At 36.0% G+C, this 20,099-nt stretch overlaps 1 protein-coding gene across 5 annotated transcripts in view; it reads right to left on the bottom strand.

Moving 5' to 3' along the window:
• The window catches only part of LOC150103595 (CD109 antigen-like), a 716,838-nt gene that overhangs the window by 526,124 nt on the left and 170,615 nt on the right, over positions 1-20,099 (bottom strand). For all 5 annotated transcript variants that reach the window (XM_090397638.1, XM_090397642.1, XM_090397639.1 and 2 more), the window contains one exon: positions 3,460-3,584. In XM_090397638.1, coding sequence (XP_090253764.1) covers positions 3,460-3,575 — 116 coding nt within the window. In that variant the 5' untranslated portion in view covers positions 3,576-3,584. The remainder of the gene's footprint in view (positions 1-3,459; positions 3,585-20,099) is intronic.

The following is a 20,099-nucleotide window of genomic DNA, read 5'->3' as shown; positions in this document are numbered from 1 at the left end:
ATGCAATGTATAAATGTATTCCAAGGGTGAGAAGCTTAAATAAGGTGGGTGTGAAATGGATGAATAAAGAGATTAAGCATGTGATACAGAGAAAAAGGGCATTATGGAGGCAGCATAAGAGAAGTGGAAATAACCAATTCTATGACGCCTACAAAGACCAGGCAAGGTGGGTGACTTGGTGGGTGAGGGGTAGCTAAAGAGAGGTATGAACAGCAGTTAGCTAATGAAGCCAAAAAGAATCCTAGGGAGTTCTTTTAATATATAGCCAGCAAAAGAAAGAATGCTTATGGGAAAATGACATTGATTGGAGAAAATGGTATAAAGACAGTTATTGCAAAAGGTGTGGTGGAGATACCTAATGAGCAGTTCATAAAGGTCTTTCAATCTTGTGAATGTGACTTCATGGAGAGATTATGAGCAGTTGATGATGGGGAAGAGAGACTGACTGTAAGTGAGCAAGAGGTGTATGGGGAGTTGAGCAAACTAGATGTAAATAAGGCATGGGACTTGATAATATATCACCACATATTCTGAAGGGATGTGCCAGGGAGTTGACGCCGGCCTTGACATATTTTTTTAATACGAGTCTTGCACTGGGTCAAGTTCCCTAAGGAGTGGAAGGAGGGCAAGATTGTGCCACTTCATAAAGGAGGTGATAGAACTCATGCATCAAACTACAGGCCTATCTGTGAGTCAGGTGTTATAGTTATGTTGTTGGAGAAGCTTGGATTTACTAAAGGGAAGTCATGTTTTAGAAACCTATTTACTTATTATAATAAGGTGACTGCTTCTATGGACAGACGAGAAGGATACACTGTAATATACTTAGATTTCGCAAAAGCTTTTGATAGATTACCGCATGATAAGTTTATACTCAAACTAGAGTGGATGGGATTGGATTGGAGACTGGCTATCTGACAGGTATCAACAAGTAGTGTATGGGGAAAGCGATATCCAGGAAAAGGAAAGTTACTAGTGGTGTGTGTCAGGAGTCTGTTTTAGGACCATTGCTGTTTAACTTGTATATTAATGATATTGGTGAAGATTTGGATGGCGATATTTAGTTGTTTGCAGATGATGCAAAGCTGGAACGAACCATGAAGAGTAGAGAAGATGTTGTGGCCTTACAAGATTTGAATAGAATGAGTGATTGGGCATGGAAATGAGGATGTGAGTTCAATGTTGCAAAATGTAAGGTTTTAAAATTTGGAAAACAAAAATGGGATGCAGAATTTATGCTTGGTGAGGATATATTGTCAGAGGAGGAGGAAATAAGAGATCTGGGGTTGATAGTGGATTAAGAATCTGAAATTTAGGAGACACATAGCCAAAATTGTGAAGACAATGCAAAGGCTTCTGGGAATGATGCGGAGGACACTGACTTGTAGACGTAGGGAGATTCTTGTTCCATTGTATAAGGCTATGATTAGGCCACAAATGGACTGTTGTGCCCATTTGTGGGCACAACAGTCCATTTGTGGACTGTTGAAGTGGGTTTTCAGAAGGCTGAAGAGAGATGTTGGAAAGGGTCCAGAGGTGACTGACTAAGGTAGTTTCTAACCTCTGGAATTTTGAGAATGAGGAAAGATTGAGAAGATGCAACTTGCAGAGGCTGGTGGACAGGAGTAAGACAGGAGATATGATAGAGACCTACAAGTTATTAATGGGTTGTTATAGGATCAATGCTGGAGAGGTTCTACAGAAAATAGTGGGAAATCAGGGGAGAACTAGAGGTCATCCCTAGAAACTGTATAAAGAGAGTTTAAGTAAGGGAATGAGAAGCAGGTTTTTTTCATGCAGAGTTGTGAATGATTGGAATGCCTTGCCTGAGAATGTGGCGTCTGCAGAGAATTTGAGTGTGTTTAAAGCACGGTATGATGAGCTGTGTGTATGATAAAAGGGCCTACTAGATGAGTCTTTGACTCGTCTAGGGGGTTATGGATAATAATGGGGTTATGGATAATAATAATATGATGAATCTTCCATTGATGCCATCTGTTCACACCCATATTTTTTCTCAGAACCTTCATATCCTCTTTCCAGTCTGTAATCCCATAGCTAAAAGCTCCCATAATAAACAACAGCACAACCTGCAGACTCTGAATGGTTGAATAAATTATTATTGATCTAATTATACATGTGGAAATTAATTATTTTGTGGAAAATAAAATTATAAGACTTACAGTTCTTGTTTCAGAAGATCATGTCCAAGACCATTAAAACTAAAATATTAACCTTCTTGGAGTTTCAAATGTTTGATCAACTATTTTACTTCTAGCCCAGCTCTCTCAGATCCATAAGTTAAATCTGGCTCAAACATTGTTCTTGTATACTGCTAGTTTAGTGTTATGACTAACTTCTCTCTTATTCCATATAAATTTATTTAGTTGACTCCTCACCATATCAGCTGTGTTAATTATATTGTCTATTTCTATATTTAATTTGCCACCTTTACTAAAAAATGTTCCTAAATAAATGAAAGTTTTCTTGTTCATTCTCCATTCATAATCTAGTTGAATTTTCTGTGTTTCTGACTATTTTCACAATTTTGGTCTTTTTATTGTTGATTTTCATGCCATATTTGTTAGAGTAGGTTACTCAGTTTTAGTTAAGGAATCCTGCAAGTGAACAAATGACTAAATCAAAACTTCCTGTTTTATACCATTAATATGCCGGCCTGGTTGGCCGAGTGGATAGTGTATCTGTTCTCCAGCCAAAAGGTTGCGGGTTCGAAATCCACCATGGGCATGGATGCTTGTGAGTCTGTGGAAATACCAGTGGTGGTTGACAGCAGATGGCGTTCTTGCAGTTGCAGTCAGATGGTGATTAAATGGTGGAGACAGAGTTGTAGAGCAGGTGCCCTCCCTCGATGAGTCCTTGGACTCCCTGGAAGTGTCAAATAATAATAATATCTTGCTCATCACTTTTCTCTTATATTCCTTCTACAACATTTTCATTTCCTCAAACATCTCGGTCATGTAATTGACTGCATTATCTGGACCCTTTCCAACATTTCTTTATCCTTCTGAAAACCAGATGACCAAATCTCGGCACAAATCACATAATAATAATAATAATAATTATTATTATTATTATGTGATACCTTCAAGGATCAAGTAAGGGTACTCTACAACTCCTTATCTTAACTCCCAAATACCAAATTGGGATGATATAGTTAGGAAAAAATCTTCTGATGCTGTCACCACATCCAGTACTCTCTAATCCAAGCACAACTTCCAAGACATGCTGTTTTAGGTAATTATCTCCTAGTAAATGTATAAATGCCATTTTCTTCTTTCAAGTGCTTTCCTCTTTCCAATCTATTGTATAATCCCATGGCTAAACATTCCCATAACAAGTAACAGCACAACCAGCAGGCACTGAATGGTTTAAAATTATTATTTATCTAATTATACAAGGGGAAATTAATTATTTGGAAAATTAAATTATAAGACTTACGGTTCTCTTTTCAGAAGATCGTGTCCAAGACCATTAAAACTAAAATATGGGTCTTCATGGTACTGGGAAATAACAGAAGTCAGCACAGCAAATGAAATGCAAAGTGCTGCCAGCATCTTGAAAATCTGCAAAATATTAAATATTCTAAGGTATTTTTCTTTTTGTGACACCTAATTACGAGAATTCTTGAATGTCGGTGTTTCATTTTTTAATTCTTAGTACTATTTTAAGTTTAAATTCATTTACTGGAATTAAATATATAAATTACACATTTTTTAGCTTTGCTTCTTTAATATAGTCATAAAACACTGTATAAACTTTAATTCTATGTGATATTACAAATATATAGAAATAGGGACCATATGAAAAATTCCTGGATTATTTACTGATTATCCAGTTTATAAGTTTTGGATTCAAATTCCACTGTGACATGGATGTTTGTAAATGCTATTAGGTGGTAGATTATTTCCATCATCATGAGATGCCACCACCTTGCAGACATGAAGTAGTTTGGGAAAAAAAATATCACATTTCATTTAGAGCAGGGATCAAATTTTATGGATCATCATCATCATCATCATCAAATTCCTGCCATGTATCCTCAAGGGGTGTACAGGATATGACAGTACTACATGAAAAAATTACATCATTACTAACTTCCTATCTACAATTTTCCTCCAAATCAGTCTGTTACTTGTCAAGACTCCAACATTATCAGATCTTATATTTCTATCGTCTAAGGCACTTTGTACCGTATCAATCCACCTATATCTTGGTCTTCCTCTGGGTCGTTTTCCTGCCAACCTGGCAGAGAACACTTGTTTTGCTAATCTTTCCTCTCCCATTCTATTTAAGTGACCATACCACCTGAGATTAGCTCTGCTAACGCATTCCTGGATGCTGACAATGTCAAGTTCTTTCCTAATATCCTCATTTTTAATATGATATTGCCATTGATGCCATCTGTTCACGCCTCTAATCTTTCTCAGGACTCTCATATCTGCGGTCTCTAGTCTTTGGTCAAGTGTTTTACTTCTGACCCAGCACTCAGATCCATAAGATAAAACTGGGTTGAACACTGTCTTGTATACAGCTAATTTAGTGTTCCAATTAATTTCTTTCTTATTCCATATGAATTTATTCAATTGACTTCCCACCATACCAGCTTTGCTGATTCTGTTGTCTATTTCTATATTTAATTTACCATCTTCAGTAAAAATCGTGCCTAAGTAGCTGAAATGTTTTACTTGTTCCACAGGTTCTCCATTCACAACACAGTTGACATTTTCAATGATTCTGCCTATTTTCATTGTCTTTGTCTTTTTATTGCTGACCTTCATACCATATCTATTACAACAGCTATTCAATTTAGTCGGAGAATCTTGTAGACTTGTAGCGGATTTATTTAGAAGTATAACATCATCCGCATAAAGCAAAGAGCTGACATTAACATCTCCAATTTTGATATCAGGTTTAATACCACATTCCTTCATAATGTGATCCATATAGATAATGAATAACAGAGGGGATAATGTACATCCTTGTCTCACACCAGATTTAACATTAAACCATCTTCCTGTACTTCCTTCAATTCTAACTGCTGACTCACAACTCAAATAAAGACTAAGTATTGCTTGATATAATGCCCCATTGACACCATATAACTGCAGCGTATTGAATAGCTTCTCTCTTGGCACCTTGTCATATGCCTTTTCCAAATCGACAAAACTTAAATACAGATCTTTGTTATATTCCCATGCTTTCTCGACTATTTGTCGTAAAGTGAAGATCTGATCCTGACAGCCTCTATTTGGCCTGAATCCAGCTTGTTCTTCACAAAGCTTTTCTTCCACAATTCTTCTCAACTGTTTCTCAAGTATACTTGCATAGATCTTGCCAGGAACACTCAGTAGGGAAATACCTCTGTAATTCTCACATTCAGTTTTATTTCCCTTTTTATATATGGGTACTATGAGAGCTCTACTCCAATCATTGGGAATTCGTCCCTCTGTCCAGGCTTTCTGAACTATGCAGTGCAGCCACTGTAAGACTCTTATACCACCATACTTCAGCATTTCTGGTCGAATATCATCTACTCCTGCTGCCTTTCCACATTTCAAGTCTTTGATGGCTTTTTCTACTTCAAGTATGGATATGTATTCCTGACTGCATGCCTGGTCAGTGTTTTTTATCACTGTGCTGTCATCACTGCTTGTTTCATTTAGCAGTTTTTCAAAGTAATTACTCCATACTTCAAGGATATCTTTTTCTCCTGTTTTCATTTCACCTTTATCATCTCTAATTCCTTTTACAGCACTCTTTCTTCCATTCCTAAGCTTCTTCAACAACCTCCAGAATATTTTGCCACCTTCTTGATATTTATTTATTTTCTATATTCTTGCCAAAGTCCTCCCATGACTTTTGTTTAGCTAGTTTTACACACTGTTTAGCTTTCTTACATTTGTCTCTGTATTCTGTAAGAGTAAAAGCTGACTTATTTGCCAGGAACTTTTGATATGCTTTCTTCTTTTCCTTCACTGCCTCTTTAACTTCCTGTGTCCACCAGGGAGTTCCGATTTTTTTATCCTTGCACACAACCTCACCACATGCCTCTCTGGCAGAATCAATCAATGTTTCCTTCAGAGTTTGCCACTGAATCTCCATGGTTTGATTCCTGTTCTCAAACTCTTTCATTTTCTTTTCAATAATATTTCTGTATTTTAGTCTACAGTTCACATCTGAGAGCTGCTCAACTTTTATTCGCTTTAAAACTTTCTTACATGTTATTCTTTTCAATATGAAATTCAATTTTATCCTGCTCAAGACTAAATAGTGATCACTTCCAATTTCAAATCCTCTGTACACTCTGGTGTCCTGCACCAGGGAGAAAACATCACTATCAACAATAACATAGTCAATGAGACTTTTCTTATTCCTAGCCTCTTCTCTCCATGTGAATTTGTGCACATTTTTATGTTGGAACATGGTGTTAGTAATAACCAGTCCATGTCCTGAGCAGAAATCCAACAGATATTTGCCATTATTATTAGCTTTGCTCTTTTCTCCAAATTTTCCCAAAATATTTTTGTTTGTCTCACAATCATTTCCTACTCTACTATTTAGATCCCCAACAAGGACCAACTTTTCCTTTTTCATTGTGTCAGTTGCTTTTTCTAAAGCCTCAAAAAATTCCTCCACTTCTACCTTAGTAGAACCTTCTGTGGGACCATAGGCACAAATAAGTCTCATTGTCCAGTTCCCCATTCTCATATTTGCCCACATAACTCTACTTGAGACTGACTGCCATTCAAGAAGATTAGCCTCGTATTTTGTGTTGAATACTATGGCTACTCCTTCTTTTCCTTGATTGTCATTGCCTGAATATAACATTTTGTATTTATTGCTCAGAAAGATCTCACCAGTTTTGGTCTTTTTTGTTTCAGTCACCCCTATTATGTCGATCTGGTACTTATCTAATTCCTCAGCTAGCTCCATTTCTTTGCCATTCAGGCTTCTTACGTTGATAGTACCGATCTTTAACTCTGGTGATGTTGAGTTGGGGTTTGTTTTCAGATTTGTTCCAGTAGCTGACTTTTCGCTGTTCGCCCTGGTTCCCTGGCGAAAACAACGGGGGCCTTGTTTAACCGGGCGACGCCCCAGCCGGCATGAAATTTTGTCATGTTGTACCATCATTTTTTATTTTGGTTTAACCAATAAGAATACAATTTGGTCGGCTAAATCCCAAATTGCCAGCCCATCCTCGTTCGTTCAGTATCAAAGTAGATACCCAACAGGGTGCACCACGAGAAGGTGAGGATTGGACATTAGGTCAGAAGCCCTGGTCAGTTCTCCGCATTCCTTTAAAGGCTATGTGGAGGTCTCCTCTCAGTTATACAGCTTTGACCCTTAAGCACCCCTTATGGATTATCATTAAAAAAAAAATTTAACCTACAGCACGATGATAGTACCCATGCTATAGGTTTTCACAAAAGAGATCAATCACCATAAACAAATAAAAGCTTAACAAGGAATTCAGTTTGATATCAGATATTAGATAAAATTAATGGAAATGGATGGATCAAAATTTCTTGAATTCGTTCATTTGGCAAGCTGTTGAAAAATAGTTATTGACATTTTGAACATTTTTGTATCATTAATACTGTGTACTCGCTTCAATTTTTTTGTAATATTAAAATTTTTGCTAAATTTGCATTATAATTAAAGAAGGAAATACTCTTTTAGTGAAAGAACAGTCCGACTACCAGAATAAACTTTCCAAAATTATAGCATTGCATACCTTAAGAAAATTTCAGAATCTTTCCACTCCTGTCCAGAGGACAATATTTAGAGGGCACTGATTTCTTACAAGAGCTTTCTTGCTACACACAATTGTTCTAAACATGTTCACTTTTTTAATATGAAGAAAAAAGTGAAAACTAATCAATTTCCCTGAAAAATTATGAAATATATATTTTTTTCCTGTTAGTAGCTCAGTTGGTATAGACGAAGACCTGGGTTCGATTCCTGTCCATGATGTGAGGAACCTTTATCTGGTCTCTTATAACTAAAGGTGAGTTAGCTGGTCTCTTATAACTAAAGGTGAGTTAGCTGGTCTCATACGGAGGTGGGGGAGTTTCTTTCACCTGGAAAATTCGGATTTTTGTCCCTCAGAACAGGCAAACTAGCCTCATGAACACATGCATCTACAGACAGAAATATCCCCCCCCCCCAACATCAGTCTCCGCAACAAGTCAGTTGGGAGAGCAAGTAAGGTCACATCATGTAAAAGACCGACCCCAAATAGATGAGAAAAGGCACATGAAGAAGAAGAAGAAGAATTTTTTTGTTAATGAATAGATTTTCTAAGAAGAATGAATAGCAAATTAATGACTGATCTATTTTGAAATTGCATTATTTATGTGAAGACATAAATAATGCAACTGTATGAAAGGAAGTTAGCATTGTAAGCCAAAGATAATCTCAAACAGTTCTTTCAATATCTGTGGAAAGGATACAAAGATGGATGAAAAAGATGATTTCAGGACTGTACAAGCATAGTTATGAGGATCGGCTGAGGGAATGTGGACTACAGAGTTTGGTGGATAGAAGAAGGAGAGGTGATATGATTGAGACTTTTAAACTGTTGAGAGGTGGTTACAGGGTTGACACTGGGGAGTTCTTTCGCTTGGTTGAACAGTGGGAAGGAGTGATTACAAGAGGCCATCCCTGGAAGTTACGAAAGGAAACTGTGAGCAAGAGGGTAAGGAGTGGTTTCTTTGTGTGGAGGGTGGTTGAACCGTGGAATGCATTGCCTGATGGAGTGGTGAAAGCGAGAACAGTCAATGAGTTTAATGAGTGGTATGATAGACTTTGTGTTTCTTAAGGGGGACCTCCCCTCGATGAGTCTTTATGTTCACATAAAGACTCATCGAGGGGAGACTTTATGTTCTTAGGAAGAACACAGACTTTATGTTCTTAGGAAGGACCTCCCACGATGAGTCTTTTGACTCCATGGAGGCCTGAATAATAATAATAATAATAATAATAATAATATGTTGCAAGTAGAAGGAAGAATGTATATGGCAGAATGAATTTAATGAATGTCAATAGTAGGGAGGTAACTGAATCAGTCCAAACAGTAGGATTACTAATTGAACACTTTGCAAGAGTACATCATCCATACTGCAACAATGAAATTGGCAGAGACTTATATGGGAACTAAGGAAAATGAAATGGAGGTGCATAGCATATTACAGAACCTAGATGTGAATAGAGCTATGGGATTAGATGGTATACCAGCTCTAGTTTTACATGAAGGTACTAGGGAATTGTCAGTGCCTTTGACCACATTATTTAATCTAAGTCTCAGTTCCAGGTTAGTCCCAAGGGGGCTGGGGTGGAAAGGGGGGACAAATAGTTCCATTGCATAAAGAAGGCTCCAAGATATGGCAAATTACTGACCGATCAGCATATCAGGAATCAATCATCAGGAATTGCTGCCAAGGTACTGGAGAAGTTGGTCAAGACCAAAATACAGGAATGGATAGATGGAAATGGGATACTGTACATAGTCAACATGGTTTTGTGAAGGGTAGGTCATGCTCAATAACTTGTTCACGTTTTATTATACAGTGACAGCTGAGCCTGGAAAAAGATAATTCATTTACAGTGATACTACTGTACTTTGAAAAAGACTTAGACAGGATACCACATGGAATTCTAATTAATAAACTGCAGCACATTGGGATGGATATAGGATTGGTGAGGTTGATGGAGAGATATCAGAGAGTAGTTTATTCAGGAGTAGAGTCCAGAAATGGGCCGGTGACTCTATCTTGAATACTGATGATTTACATCATCCGTAATGGCCAAGAACAGAGCCCTGTGGCATGCCACGGGGCTCTGTTCTTGGCCATTACAGATGATGTTAAAATTTTTCACGACGATTTCGATAGATTGACAGTCTGGGCAAATGAGAATGGATATTAGTTTAATGTGGCAAAATGTAAGGTTATGCATTTTGGGGTGAAAAGATTACCAGCTGTATACCACATTGATGGAACTGTAGTCGTGGAAATTGACGAAGCCAGAGATTTGGAAGCGTTAGTGGATAGGGAGTTTAGAGGGTATATAGCAAAAGTAGATAAAGCAGCTCATCTGATTACTTGGTTACTGAAGAATACTTTGAGACAAGCAGGTTATTATTCCTCTTTATTGAGCCTTAATGAGACCACATCTGGACTACTGCATGTAGATCTGGTCACCTGGGTTTCTGGGCTATGAGAAAGAGGTGGAGAGGATACAGAGGCTAGTAATCAAGATGGTAGCAGGTCTATGGAATATGCATTAAATTAAGGGGATATTAAATCCCATATTGTTTCAAAACCGAATAAGAAACTCAAAGATCGGAATTTAAATAATGTTACATTGCTGAAGTGAAGCCTATTGGCTCTTTATATTTAAATTATTATTATTATTATTATTATTATTGATTTCTCTTTTTTTTCCCCTCCTCCTCTCACTGTTTGCTAACATTCTCTTCCCCCTGATCCTATGCTCATGCAATCCGACTGGCAAAATATATTCTTCGCTATTTACACTTCTCGCACATTATAAGATCATTACAACAATGAAAACAAGTGGCAAAAGTAAATATTTTAAAATGAGTAACCAACTTTTTTATTGATGCACAGCATAACTTGCAGCCCACTGAAAACATAAATCTAGCTGACAATGGTTAGTTTTTAGACATAGAAAATGTATATCTAGAGGTGATATGAAGAGTTTGATAGAGAATGGCAACTTGAAAGACTGTAAAAGCATTGAAAAAGGTCAAGAATTCATGTTTTTTTTTTAGAACAAAGTTTTTGAAATGAAAAATACTGTAGGAAAACAAATGTTTCCTAATTTAGCAACATTAGTTAAAGCTGTATTATGCTTCCCTCATTTATCAGCATCAACTAAAAGACTATTTTCAGCAGTGACAATAGATAAGAAGAATAAAATAAGAAATCAGCTACAACTCCCTTGATAAATGAAATCCTTTTGACAAAAGAAAAATTGAAATATTCTCAACTTTGATTTTACTATTTCTGAAGTCAATTAATTTAGCAAAATCTACCAAAAATAATGAATAAATATTTCCAGTGTTTTTCTTGTGAGTGGGAAAACCCCTGTGTATATGCAAATAGCATATTAAGTAACTGAAAATTTAATGTTACATTATTTTAAGCATTAAAATGAGACTAAAATTATATGGTAATTAATACACATGTTAAGTGCTAGAGTTAGAAATGAGAAGACTTCTGTTTTGATGATTGACAACTGCAGCTATTGTACTCATAGATGACTACAGTGAGGTTAGTTTGACTTATTTCTTTTCATATTTGTCCTACATGTGTTAATTTAGCGGTTTTACATTGAGTTCATCTATGATAATAAGGTAGTAATATCGTAAAATGTCCTAAATAGAGTGAAACAAAAGCAAATAAAAATTATATTATTATTATTATTATTATTATTCCTGACACCTCCAAGGAGTCTGAAGACTCATCGCGGGAGGACACCTACAATTGTCTCACCCACTACACCGAACCACTACTACGAATCATCTCCATCAACGCCATCTACCGCCCACCTCCACCACTACCACAACTAGTATGTTTTGTCTGTAAATTGCGTGTGTTCTGAAGGGCAGATTTGTCTGTATGCGGGATGAAAAACCCGAGTTTCCGGGAGAAAAAATTCTGTACTTTTTTTTTTTTTTCAGATCTAGTACCTGTTTCCTGCAATAAATTGGTACAAAATATTTTTGCTGGGTGGTCACCCTGCCACTGACTGAAATAATTTCAAAATTATTATTTTTCAACATAATCTCCTTTAATACTAATGCATTTATCCCAGCAATGCTCCAATGCCATTATTCCGTCCCTGTAGTGGTTCTCAGAAAGATCTGCAAAATACCCCTCAATAAGAAGAAAAACGCTGACCAGTGAGGGAGAATTTTAGTTTTGGGAGTCAGAGAGAGCCAAATCTGGGGAATATGATAAATGTTTCAACAATCATAGTGCAGATCCCTCAATTTTCCCATTGCCAAAACACCTTTGTGGGCAGGTGCATTGTCCTGATGAAAGATGATTTTTTTATTCTGCAAACCGGGTATTTTCTCACGAATTTTTCGTCCAGTCTGGTTAAAAGATCGGAATAATATTCCCGGTTATTGTTTCACCCTTTTCAAGATAATTAATAAACAAAACGCCGATGCCGTGACCTTTCCTGCTGATGGAAACGACTTTGTCTTCTTCGGCGCTGAACAACCGACTACTGTTTGGATTCTGATGTGGAATGGTGAATCCAAGTCTCATCCATAATAATAAATCGACGCACAAAATCAGTTTAATTCTTGTTAAAACGCTCGAAGCACTGTTCAGAGATTTTCATGCGAGTGCGTTTTTGATCTGTTGTGAGCAAGCGCGGCATCCATCTTGCGCAAAGCTTTTTTCATTTGCAATTCTTCATGCAAAATATATCCTACACTTTCTTTTGAAATGCCTATAGTCTCACTCAGCAATTTCACGCACTCTGACTCGCCGGTCATCCAATACCATATCGTGCACTTGATCAATGATTTCTGGTATTGTTAAACTTTTTGAACGTCCTTCACCTGGATCATCTTCAAGGCTGGTACTGCCACGTTTAAAATCGGCAGCCCATTTCTTAATTGTCGAAAACGAAGGAGAAGGGTGCCCATAAACTTTTATGAACTTTGAATGAATTTCTTTTGGCCTTAAACCTTCTTTTACAAATAATTTTATAACCGCACGATTTGCGGTTATAAAATTCTGAATCCAAATTACCAACTAAAAAAAAAAAAAAATTGCCGATAGTGTTGCCATCTATGGAGGCCGAGAACTTTTCAGACCACCCTCGTACTCCGTGTATTCTGTAGTAGATTTGGTTTTTGTTGCAGGTTATCAACAATGGAGTCCATTGCATGGACAATGTCCCGTTAATATGCACATGCGGCAACTGATACGGAAACTACTCGGAAGTTGATTTGTCCTATAGTCTGCAGGGATCAAGCAAGCCATCGGATACAATACATAATGAAACTCACAGAAAAATGAATTGCTTTATATTGTTGAATTCTAAAAAATAAAAACAAATAAAAAGGACCTAACCTGAAATCGTCAGACAAAACTGAAATGGATCAATTGATCGATCCACTTTACTAACATGCATAGTCTCCGTTAGCAAATGTTGAAATATAAAGAAACAGCAAACAACTTAATTTCCTAAACATGTTAATCGTTAAAAAAAAAAAAAAAAAAAAAAAGGCTGAAGGCAGCACCTGATGTTCGTGCAAATAATTCACTCAAGTAGATAACTTCATGCCAAATCCTTCCCTAGAAGGTGCCCTGGACAAAAGTTCAATTTATTACTAAGCTTAACCAATGGACCACCATATCTCAGGAGGTGTTGAAAAGATAAGACAACTTAAGCAAAAAAGGGTCATGTATAAATCATTCCACAGAGAAAAATTGTCATCACAGTTATGATATTTGTGTTGTCATCACAGATATCATATGCTGCAACTTTGTGCAGCGACTACAAAACGTACTGCTTCTTATACTTCAGGATGTAAAAATCTGAATATATCATAAAACAGCTGTAAAACTTCGAAGTCTTAAGAACATCTAAAAGACGTATTCTTGTGTTTATAAAATGCAATGTTCCTGTTCCACAGCTCAGGCTAAAAGAAGTCACGAAATTCCAGAGGTGAATGCCGTGGTGACGACGCATATTATCATTATTATTATACAAGCACCTCCTGGAGTTAAGACTCATCAAGGGAGGCAATAGTAAGATGTATTCTAACAGAGATAATGTTTATCACCTCATCTTAAATTAGTTCAATGTTTGCATGCTCACCACTTCATTTGACAATAAATTCTACTCACCAACCACTGTCCATGCAAAAAAAAAGTCATGTCGCACTCTCTTATGTACCACACCTTTATACAACTTCCAAGAATGACCTCTTGTCAAATGAAGTTTGACAAGAGGTCAAACTTCATTTAAGGGGTTCTTGATAAGAACCCCTTAACAATTTATATGCCTCAACCATGTCTCCCCTCTTCTGCCTATTAACTAGCGTCTGTAATTTAGATTCTCTCAATCTGGCTTCATAGTGAGATTGAGAGAACGCCGATGACCAAATCTATGCACAGTAGCCCAGATGTGGTCTAATCAAAGCCTTGTACAGCAGAATAACCACATCCTTATCTCTACTTGTTAGTGTTCTTCTTAGCATACTGGCATTTCTTTGTGCTGTTTTTATTACTTTTGCAATATGTCCAATATGTGCAATACGTCCACCAATATCCCAAGATCGCTTCCTACACCTCCTGTAATACAACATCTCCAAACAACTTTACTTTAATTGAGATCCAAAGCGCAAAACCTTACATTTACTGGTGTTAAATTGACCCCCACTTGTTAGCCCACATAGCCACTTGATTCAAATCGCTTTGAAGCATTAGTACATCTGCATCATTCCCAATAACTTTTCCAAGCTTAGTATCATCCGCAAACAACTGAATATTAGCTTGCAGACCACTCGCAATATCATTATAAAAAAAAAAAAAAATTAAAAAAAAAAAATTAAACAGCAGTGATCCTAGAACAGAATCCTGTGGGACTCCACTGGTAATCTCCTCCTGTGATACATGGCATCTCTATACACCACCGTTTGATATCGATTATAAAGTTAGTTTGCTATCCAATCAACGAACAGATTTTCTAATCCAATTTGCCGTAATAATGCTACACCAGTTCATTATTGTTAAATTATTTGGTCACTTAACATTGAAATTGAGTGATAATCTTTTGGTTTATTAGTCGACCGTAAATATCAGAAACAACTGAATATCAGCTTGCAGACCACTCGCAATATCATTAAAAAAAAACAAATTAAACATATCATATTAAAAGATCTACACAATTGTCAACAAGTTTCACCAGCTATTCTGTCTGGCTTCTGCAGGACAAGAAAGTCGGTACGATAAAGTTTACTAGTAAAAAAGAATGGAGTTCATTAGCGCATTCTTTCATAACATGTAGTGTGATATTCTATCCAATCCAATAGCCTTATTCACATCAAGATGACTTAAGCAATCATAGGCTTCTACCTCATTCACCTTCAAGGATCTAGGTTGAAGTTTTGAGTTCTCAACTTCCTGTTTCCTTAGAATAGTATCATTACCATAAGTATGAAAAACCTTAGCAAAATAATCACTGAACAACTCCACAATAACTTCTTCCTTGCTCACTCTTGCGCCATTTCTATTCAGCAGAGATATCTTCCCATAATCATTCTTTATCTTGCTAGATGCATAACAGAAAAACTCCCTGGGATTTTTCTTAGCTGTTTCGCTAGTCTCTTCTCATACTCTAATTTCGCCTTTTTCTGTTTATACTCGTCACTCTTCTTGCCTGCACTTTATAGATTTCATGCAACTGTTCACATCTTCGAAGTTTATATTTTCTCCATAATCTTCTCTTCTTTTGCAATTACTGCTTAATTTCCCTATTTTTAACACATTTTTTTTTTTGTTAATGCTTTTTGATTTAGGCACACAGTCTGTTATTGCCATCATCAAATACTTCTTTACTATGATCCACGCCATATTAATCCCTTTGCCTTCAAGTTCCTTTTTCAAACACTGTTACCAACTGCTGTCAATGTTGATATGTTGATGACAATTACGTTATCCGACGGTATTACTAAATCCACTTGACCCACGAGTTCCTTCTATCAGCAGCTGTATGAGATAGTGATCCCTTAAGAACTCGAGAAATTCTTTTTCCTTTCTCCCATTAGCTATTTCTGCTTTCCAATTTATATTTCGAAAATTGAAATCCCTCATTATTATAACTATAACGCTTTTTTTTTTCACTAGCTAAACTAATTTGCCTATACACTTCTTTCTCATCTTGTTCGTTATTCCCAGGTGTCTGTAACACACACCCATACAACTAAATCTCTCTCTCTCTCTCTCTCTCTCTAGCAACACTTATTTACACTTTCAAAATCAATCTCATTTTTACCCCCCCCCCCCATTCCACAGACCTAAATGGACAACACTCATTTGTTATCATCATTAATACATCCATCATTTTTTATAATTTCTGTGATTTCTAAAAATACTATACCCAGCAACTTCAATTCCAGTCAACCACGTTTCAGATATTCCTATTATAATAAACAATATTTCTTATTATATATAAACGGTATTTCCGATATACCTATTATATATAAACGAATATATTCTCTTCTTTCCCATCCGTCAGATAATGGATTGAGTACCCCAATGGAAAAATATTTGCAATTTGGCTCTATCTTTGTCCATTTTTGCCATCTCGCTGAAGCTCAATAATTGTGACCTTTCCTTCAAAGACTGTATCCAAGTTCTTTTTGGTCTACCTCTTGATCGCCTTCCTCCAATGATTCCGTTCAGTGCTCTATTTCGTAATCTCTGATTGAGCATCCTCTGGAGGCGTCCAAACTATCTTAATTGCCGTTTAAGAATTATATATATATATATATATATATATATATATATGATATCTTCTTGGTTTAATTTGTGTTTGACTTGTTCATTGGTTTGAGTCCTGACCAGTGAGTCATTTATTTTTTCCTAAATATTTCATTTCCAATGCCCTGATTTTCTGTATTTCTCTCTGATTGAGTCTCCATGTTTCAGCGCCATATGTTGCCATAGGTATAACAATGGTTTTATAGAGTTTTCATTTGAGGCTTTTTGAAATGCTGTTATTTCTCCATATTTTGTTTAATTTATTCATATTAGACGAGCCTTTGTTAAGTCTATATTTTACTGTATCTATGTTGTCGAGGTTGTGAGTAACGAGACTGCTATAGCGCCTCCGTACCGCAATTGGAAGAACGGCGGTACATTGAGCCCTTCGATTGGAATAGGCCTAAGTTCGATTCTCGTCGTGACGGGAGAAATCTTTATGTGGACTTTTTCAATCGAAGGTGAGTTAGCCGATCTCATATGGAGGTAGCAGGGTTTTTTCTCCAGGAATCTCGGGTTTTTCATCCCGCATACAGACAAATCGGCCCTTCAGAACACACGCAATTTACAGACAAAAAATACTAGTTGTGGTGGGCGGTAGATGGCGTTGATAGAGATGATTGGTGGAGGCAGTTGTATAGTAGGTGTCCTCCCACGATGAGTCTAATGATTCCTTGGAGGTGTCACGAATAATAATAATAATAAAGCTTTACTTGTTCAAGTATGTGATTTATTGAAATTTTTTCCTCATCGCTTCCTATTTTCCTTGTTTTCGTTTTGCTTAGATTGATTTTCATTCCAAAAGTTTTGAATTCTTCTTTTAAAATTTTTATTACTATTATTATTTTTTTTTTTTTGCAACTTTCTTTAGATTCTGCAAGAATAATAATATCGCCTGAATATGGTTGATATTCGTACCATTTTTTTGGTAGACCTGGTTTTTCGGCTATCGTTTTGCATATTTCTTCGAGATAGTAAATAAATTTGGTGAGAGTGGTCAACCCTGCATGACTCCTCTTTCTACTTTGAAACTATTTTAAGTAGTTTCTACTTTTTTCTACTATAAGTTTCAAACGAATATATAAGTTCTTACTATTCATGTCTGCAGAAAACCATAGAATGGATTGGTCCTCGATTTGTCTGCTTTATCTTAAAAAATAACTTCTTGTCTCGTCTGTTCAATGAGTTGAATGAAATTCTCTAGCATACTAGCCTGAACTAGGACCTCGTTTTATAATTTGGAAGTCTCGTTCTGTTTTGCAGCACTTTAGATCTCTCGTTACTTCAACTAGCTATACAAAACAATGAACTGTTGTAGATACGTCTAATTGTTTTATTTAGAAAAAATACAAAAGGGAGAAAAAAACAAAGAAATTTATGTACCAATACTAACATTACCAAAAATAAATTTACCTGGTTAGAAGCCAAATCTTCTATATTATTTTAACGTGTTTTTTTTATTTGTGACGCAAAAGGGAATAACATTGGTAATAATCAGAACTTTTAAATAGCAAATATAATTATTATGTTTTAAAATCAGCAGATAATGTGCAGGCAAATATAAAAATCAGCTGCCATGCTTAAAAGTAAATAAATAAACAGTCCAGTTTAATTTCCAATTTCATAAGTTGGAATATGGGTATATTATGGTAATGATGATATTTAACAAGCATTACCAACATAATAAATCCCTGAAAACATAAAATATTACTAGAGTAGCACTGGCTTAAGCATAAAAGCTTAACGACTACTTGAGGCAACAAAATATCAGACATTTTTAGTGTGCTAACGCACATCATTGCCAACAGATCAATAAATTGGACACAGAAAGTTATTATGCCTTAAGGGTATAATAAAGTGATATCCTTATCATTAGGCAGCAACCGCGGAAACAGCAGGCGGGGAATTTCGTATATATATTTATATATGTATGCATGTGCCAGAGTTTACGGTTCTCCAAAACAAAGAAATTCTATTTTCCTCTTCTTCCTCACCAAATTTGCAATTTAAAATAATAAATCTTTATATATATATATATATATCAGTTTCAGAAATTTCCTCAGCGAATTTTCTGAAAAATGTATATATATATATCTGTGTGTGTGTGTGTGTGTGTGTGTGTGTGTGTGTGTGTGTGTGTGTGTGTGTGTGTGTGTGTGTGTGTGTGTGTGTGTGTGTGTGTGTGTGATAATCGGCTTTCACTCGGTTGTTCTGATACATTTTAAAAACATAGATTTAATGACTAAAAACCGAGATAACTTATAAAGATTTAATATGAATAATACGACTAGTTTCGACTTATAACAGCCTTCCTCAGGTATTCTTAAAGGAAAAGAATAGTAATAAACATTGAAGTATCTAAACAAACTGGAAATTACAGATAAAAATTGCCACACACATAATTGATACATAAAAAACGTTGTATTTTTTCAAGTTGTTCTAACAGGCGTGCCATTGTTTATTGCAAGTGTGCGTGCAGGCTCACGTGAACGCCAATATTGAATAACTGCAGCATGGCTATCTGGGATGCTATAACTCAAATTGTTGTTTAAGTGGACAGGGTTCAGCAGGATTTCCCTTGATTCTACAGTTTTCCTCTCAAACTCATCACCACAGCGAAAGATATTTTCTGATCTATCCCAGCAAACGAATGGCTTTGTTGATCATCATTAGGATTATTTGAAAAAAGAACATGACTGGATAACGCAGTTGCATGAGATCTTTTGTAAGAGATGTCTCTCTTATGCTCTTCTATACGTTGTTCAATAGATTTGTTAGTTTGTCCGAAATAAGGGATATTGCAATCGCACCATAATTTATATACACTTGAATATTTTAGGTTGTGATGAGGAGGCTTTGGATGGCTGATTAGAGAACGGATTTTAGGAAGTGTGGTGAAGAACGTCCTGATATTATATTTTTTAAGGACTTTAGCTAATTTTTTAGGGACTGTGCTAATGTATGGAATGGAGATGCTACCTTTAAAATTAAAGGTAGCATCTCCGTTTACTGGGATAGATCAGAAAATATCTTTCGCTGTGATGATAAGTTTGAGAGGAAAATTGCAGAATCAAGGGAAATCCTGCTGAACCCTGTCCACTTAAACAACAATTTGAGTTATAGCATCCCAGATAGCCATGCTGCAGTTATTCAATATTGGCGTTCATGTGAGCCTGCACGCACACTTGCAATAAACAATGGCACGCCTGTTAGAACAACTTGAAAAAATACAACGCTTTTTATGTATCAATTATGTGTGGCGATTTTTACCTGTAATTTCCAGTTTGTTTTGATACTTCAATGTTTATTATTATTCTTTTCCTTTAAGAATACCTGAGGAAGGCTGTTAAATCTGAAACTAGTCGTATTATTCTTATTAAAATCTTTATAAGTTATCTCGGTTTTTAGTCATTAAATCTATGTCTTTAATATATATATATATATGAATACATTAACTTTTTTTATTGGAACACGATAGCCAATTGAATATATGTCATGCTGACTTACCAATTACTTCATTTTAGGACTGCATTTTACTAAGAC

Source organism: Typopeltis vanoorti, chromosome 9 (genome assembly GCF_054136105.1).
Source record: "Typopeltis vanoorti isolate ZY-2024b chromosome 9, IOZ_Tvanoo_1.0, whole genome shotgun sequence".
In the NCBI taxonomy this organism is placed as follows: Eukaryota; Metazoa; Arthropoda; class Arachnida; order Uropygi; family Thelyphonidae; genus Typopeltis; species Typopeltis vanoorti.
Note: the sequence above shows the minus strand (reverse complement) of the source record. Positions and strands in the feature narration are given on the sequence as shown.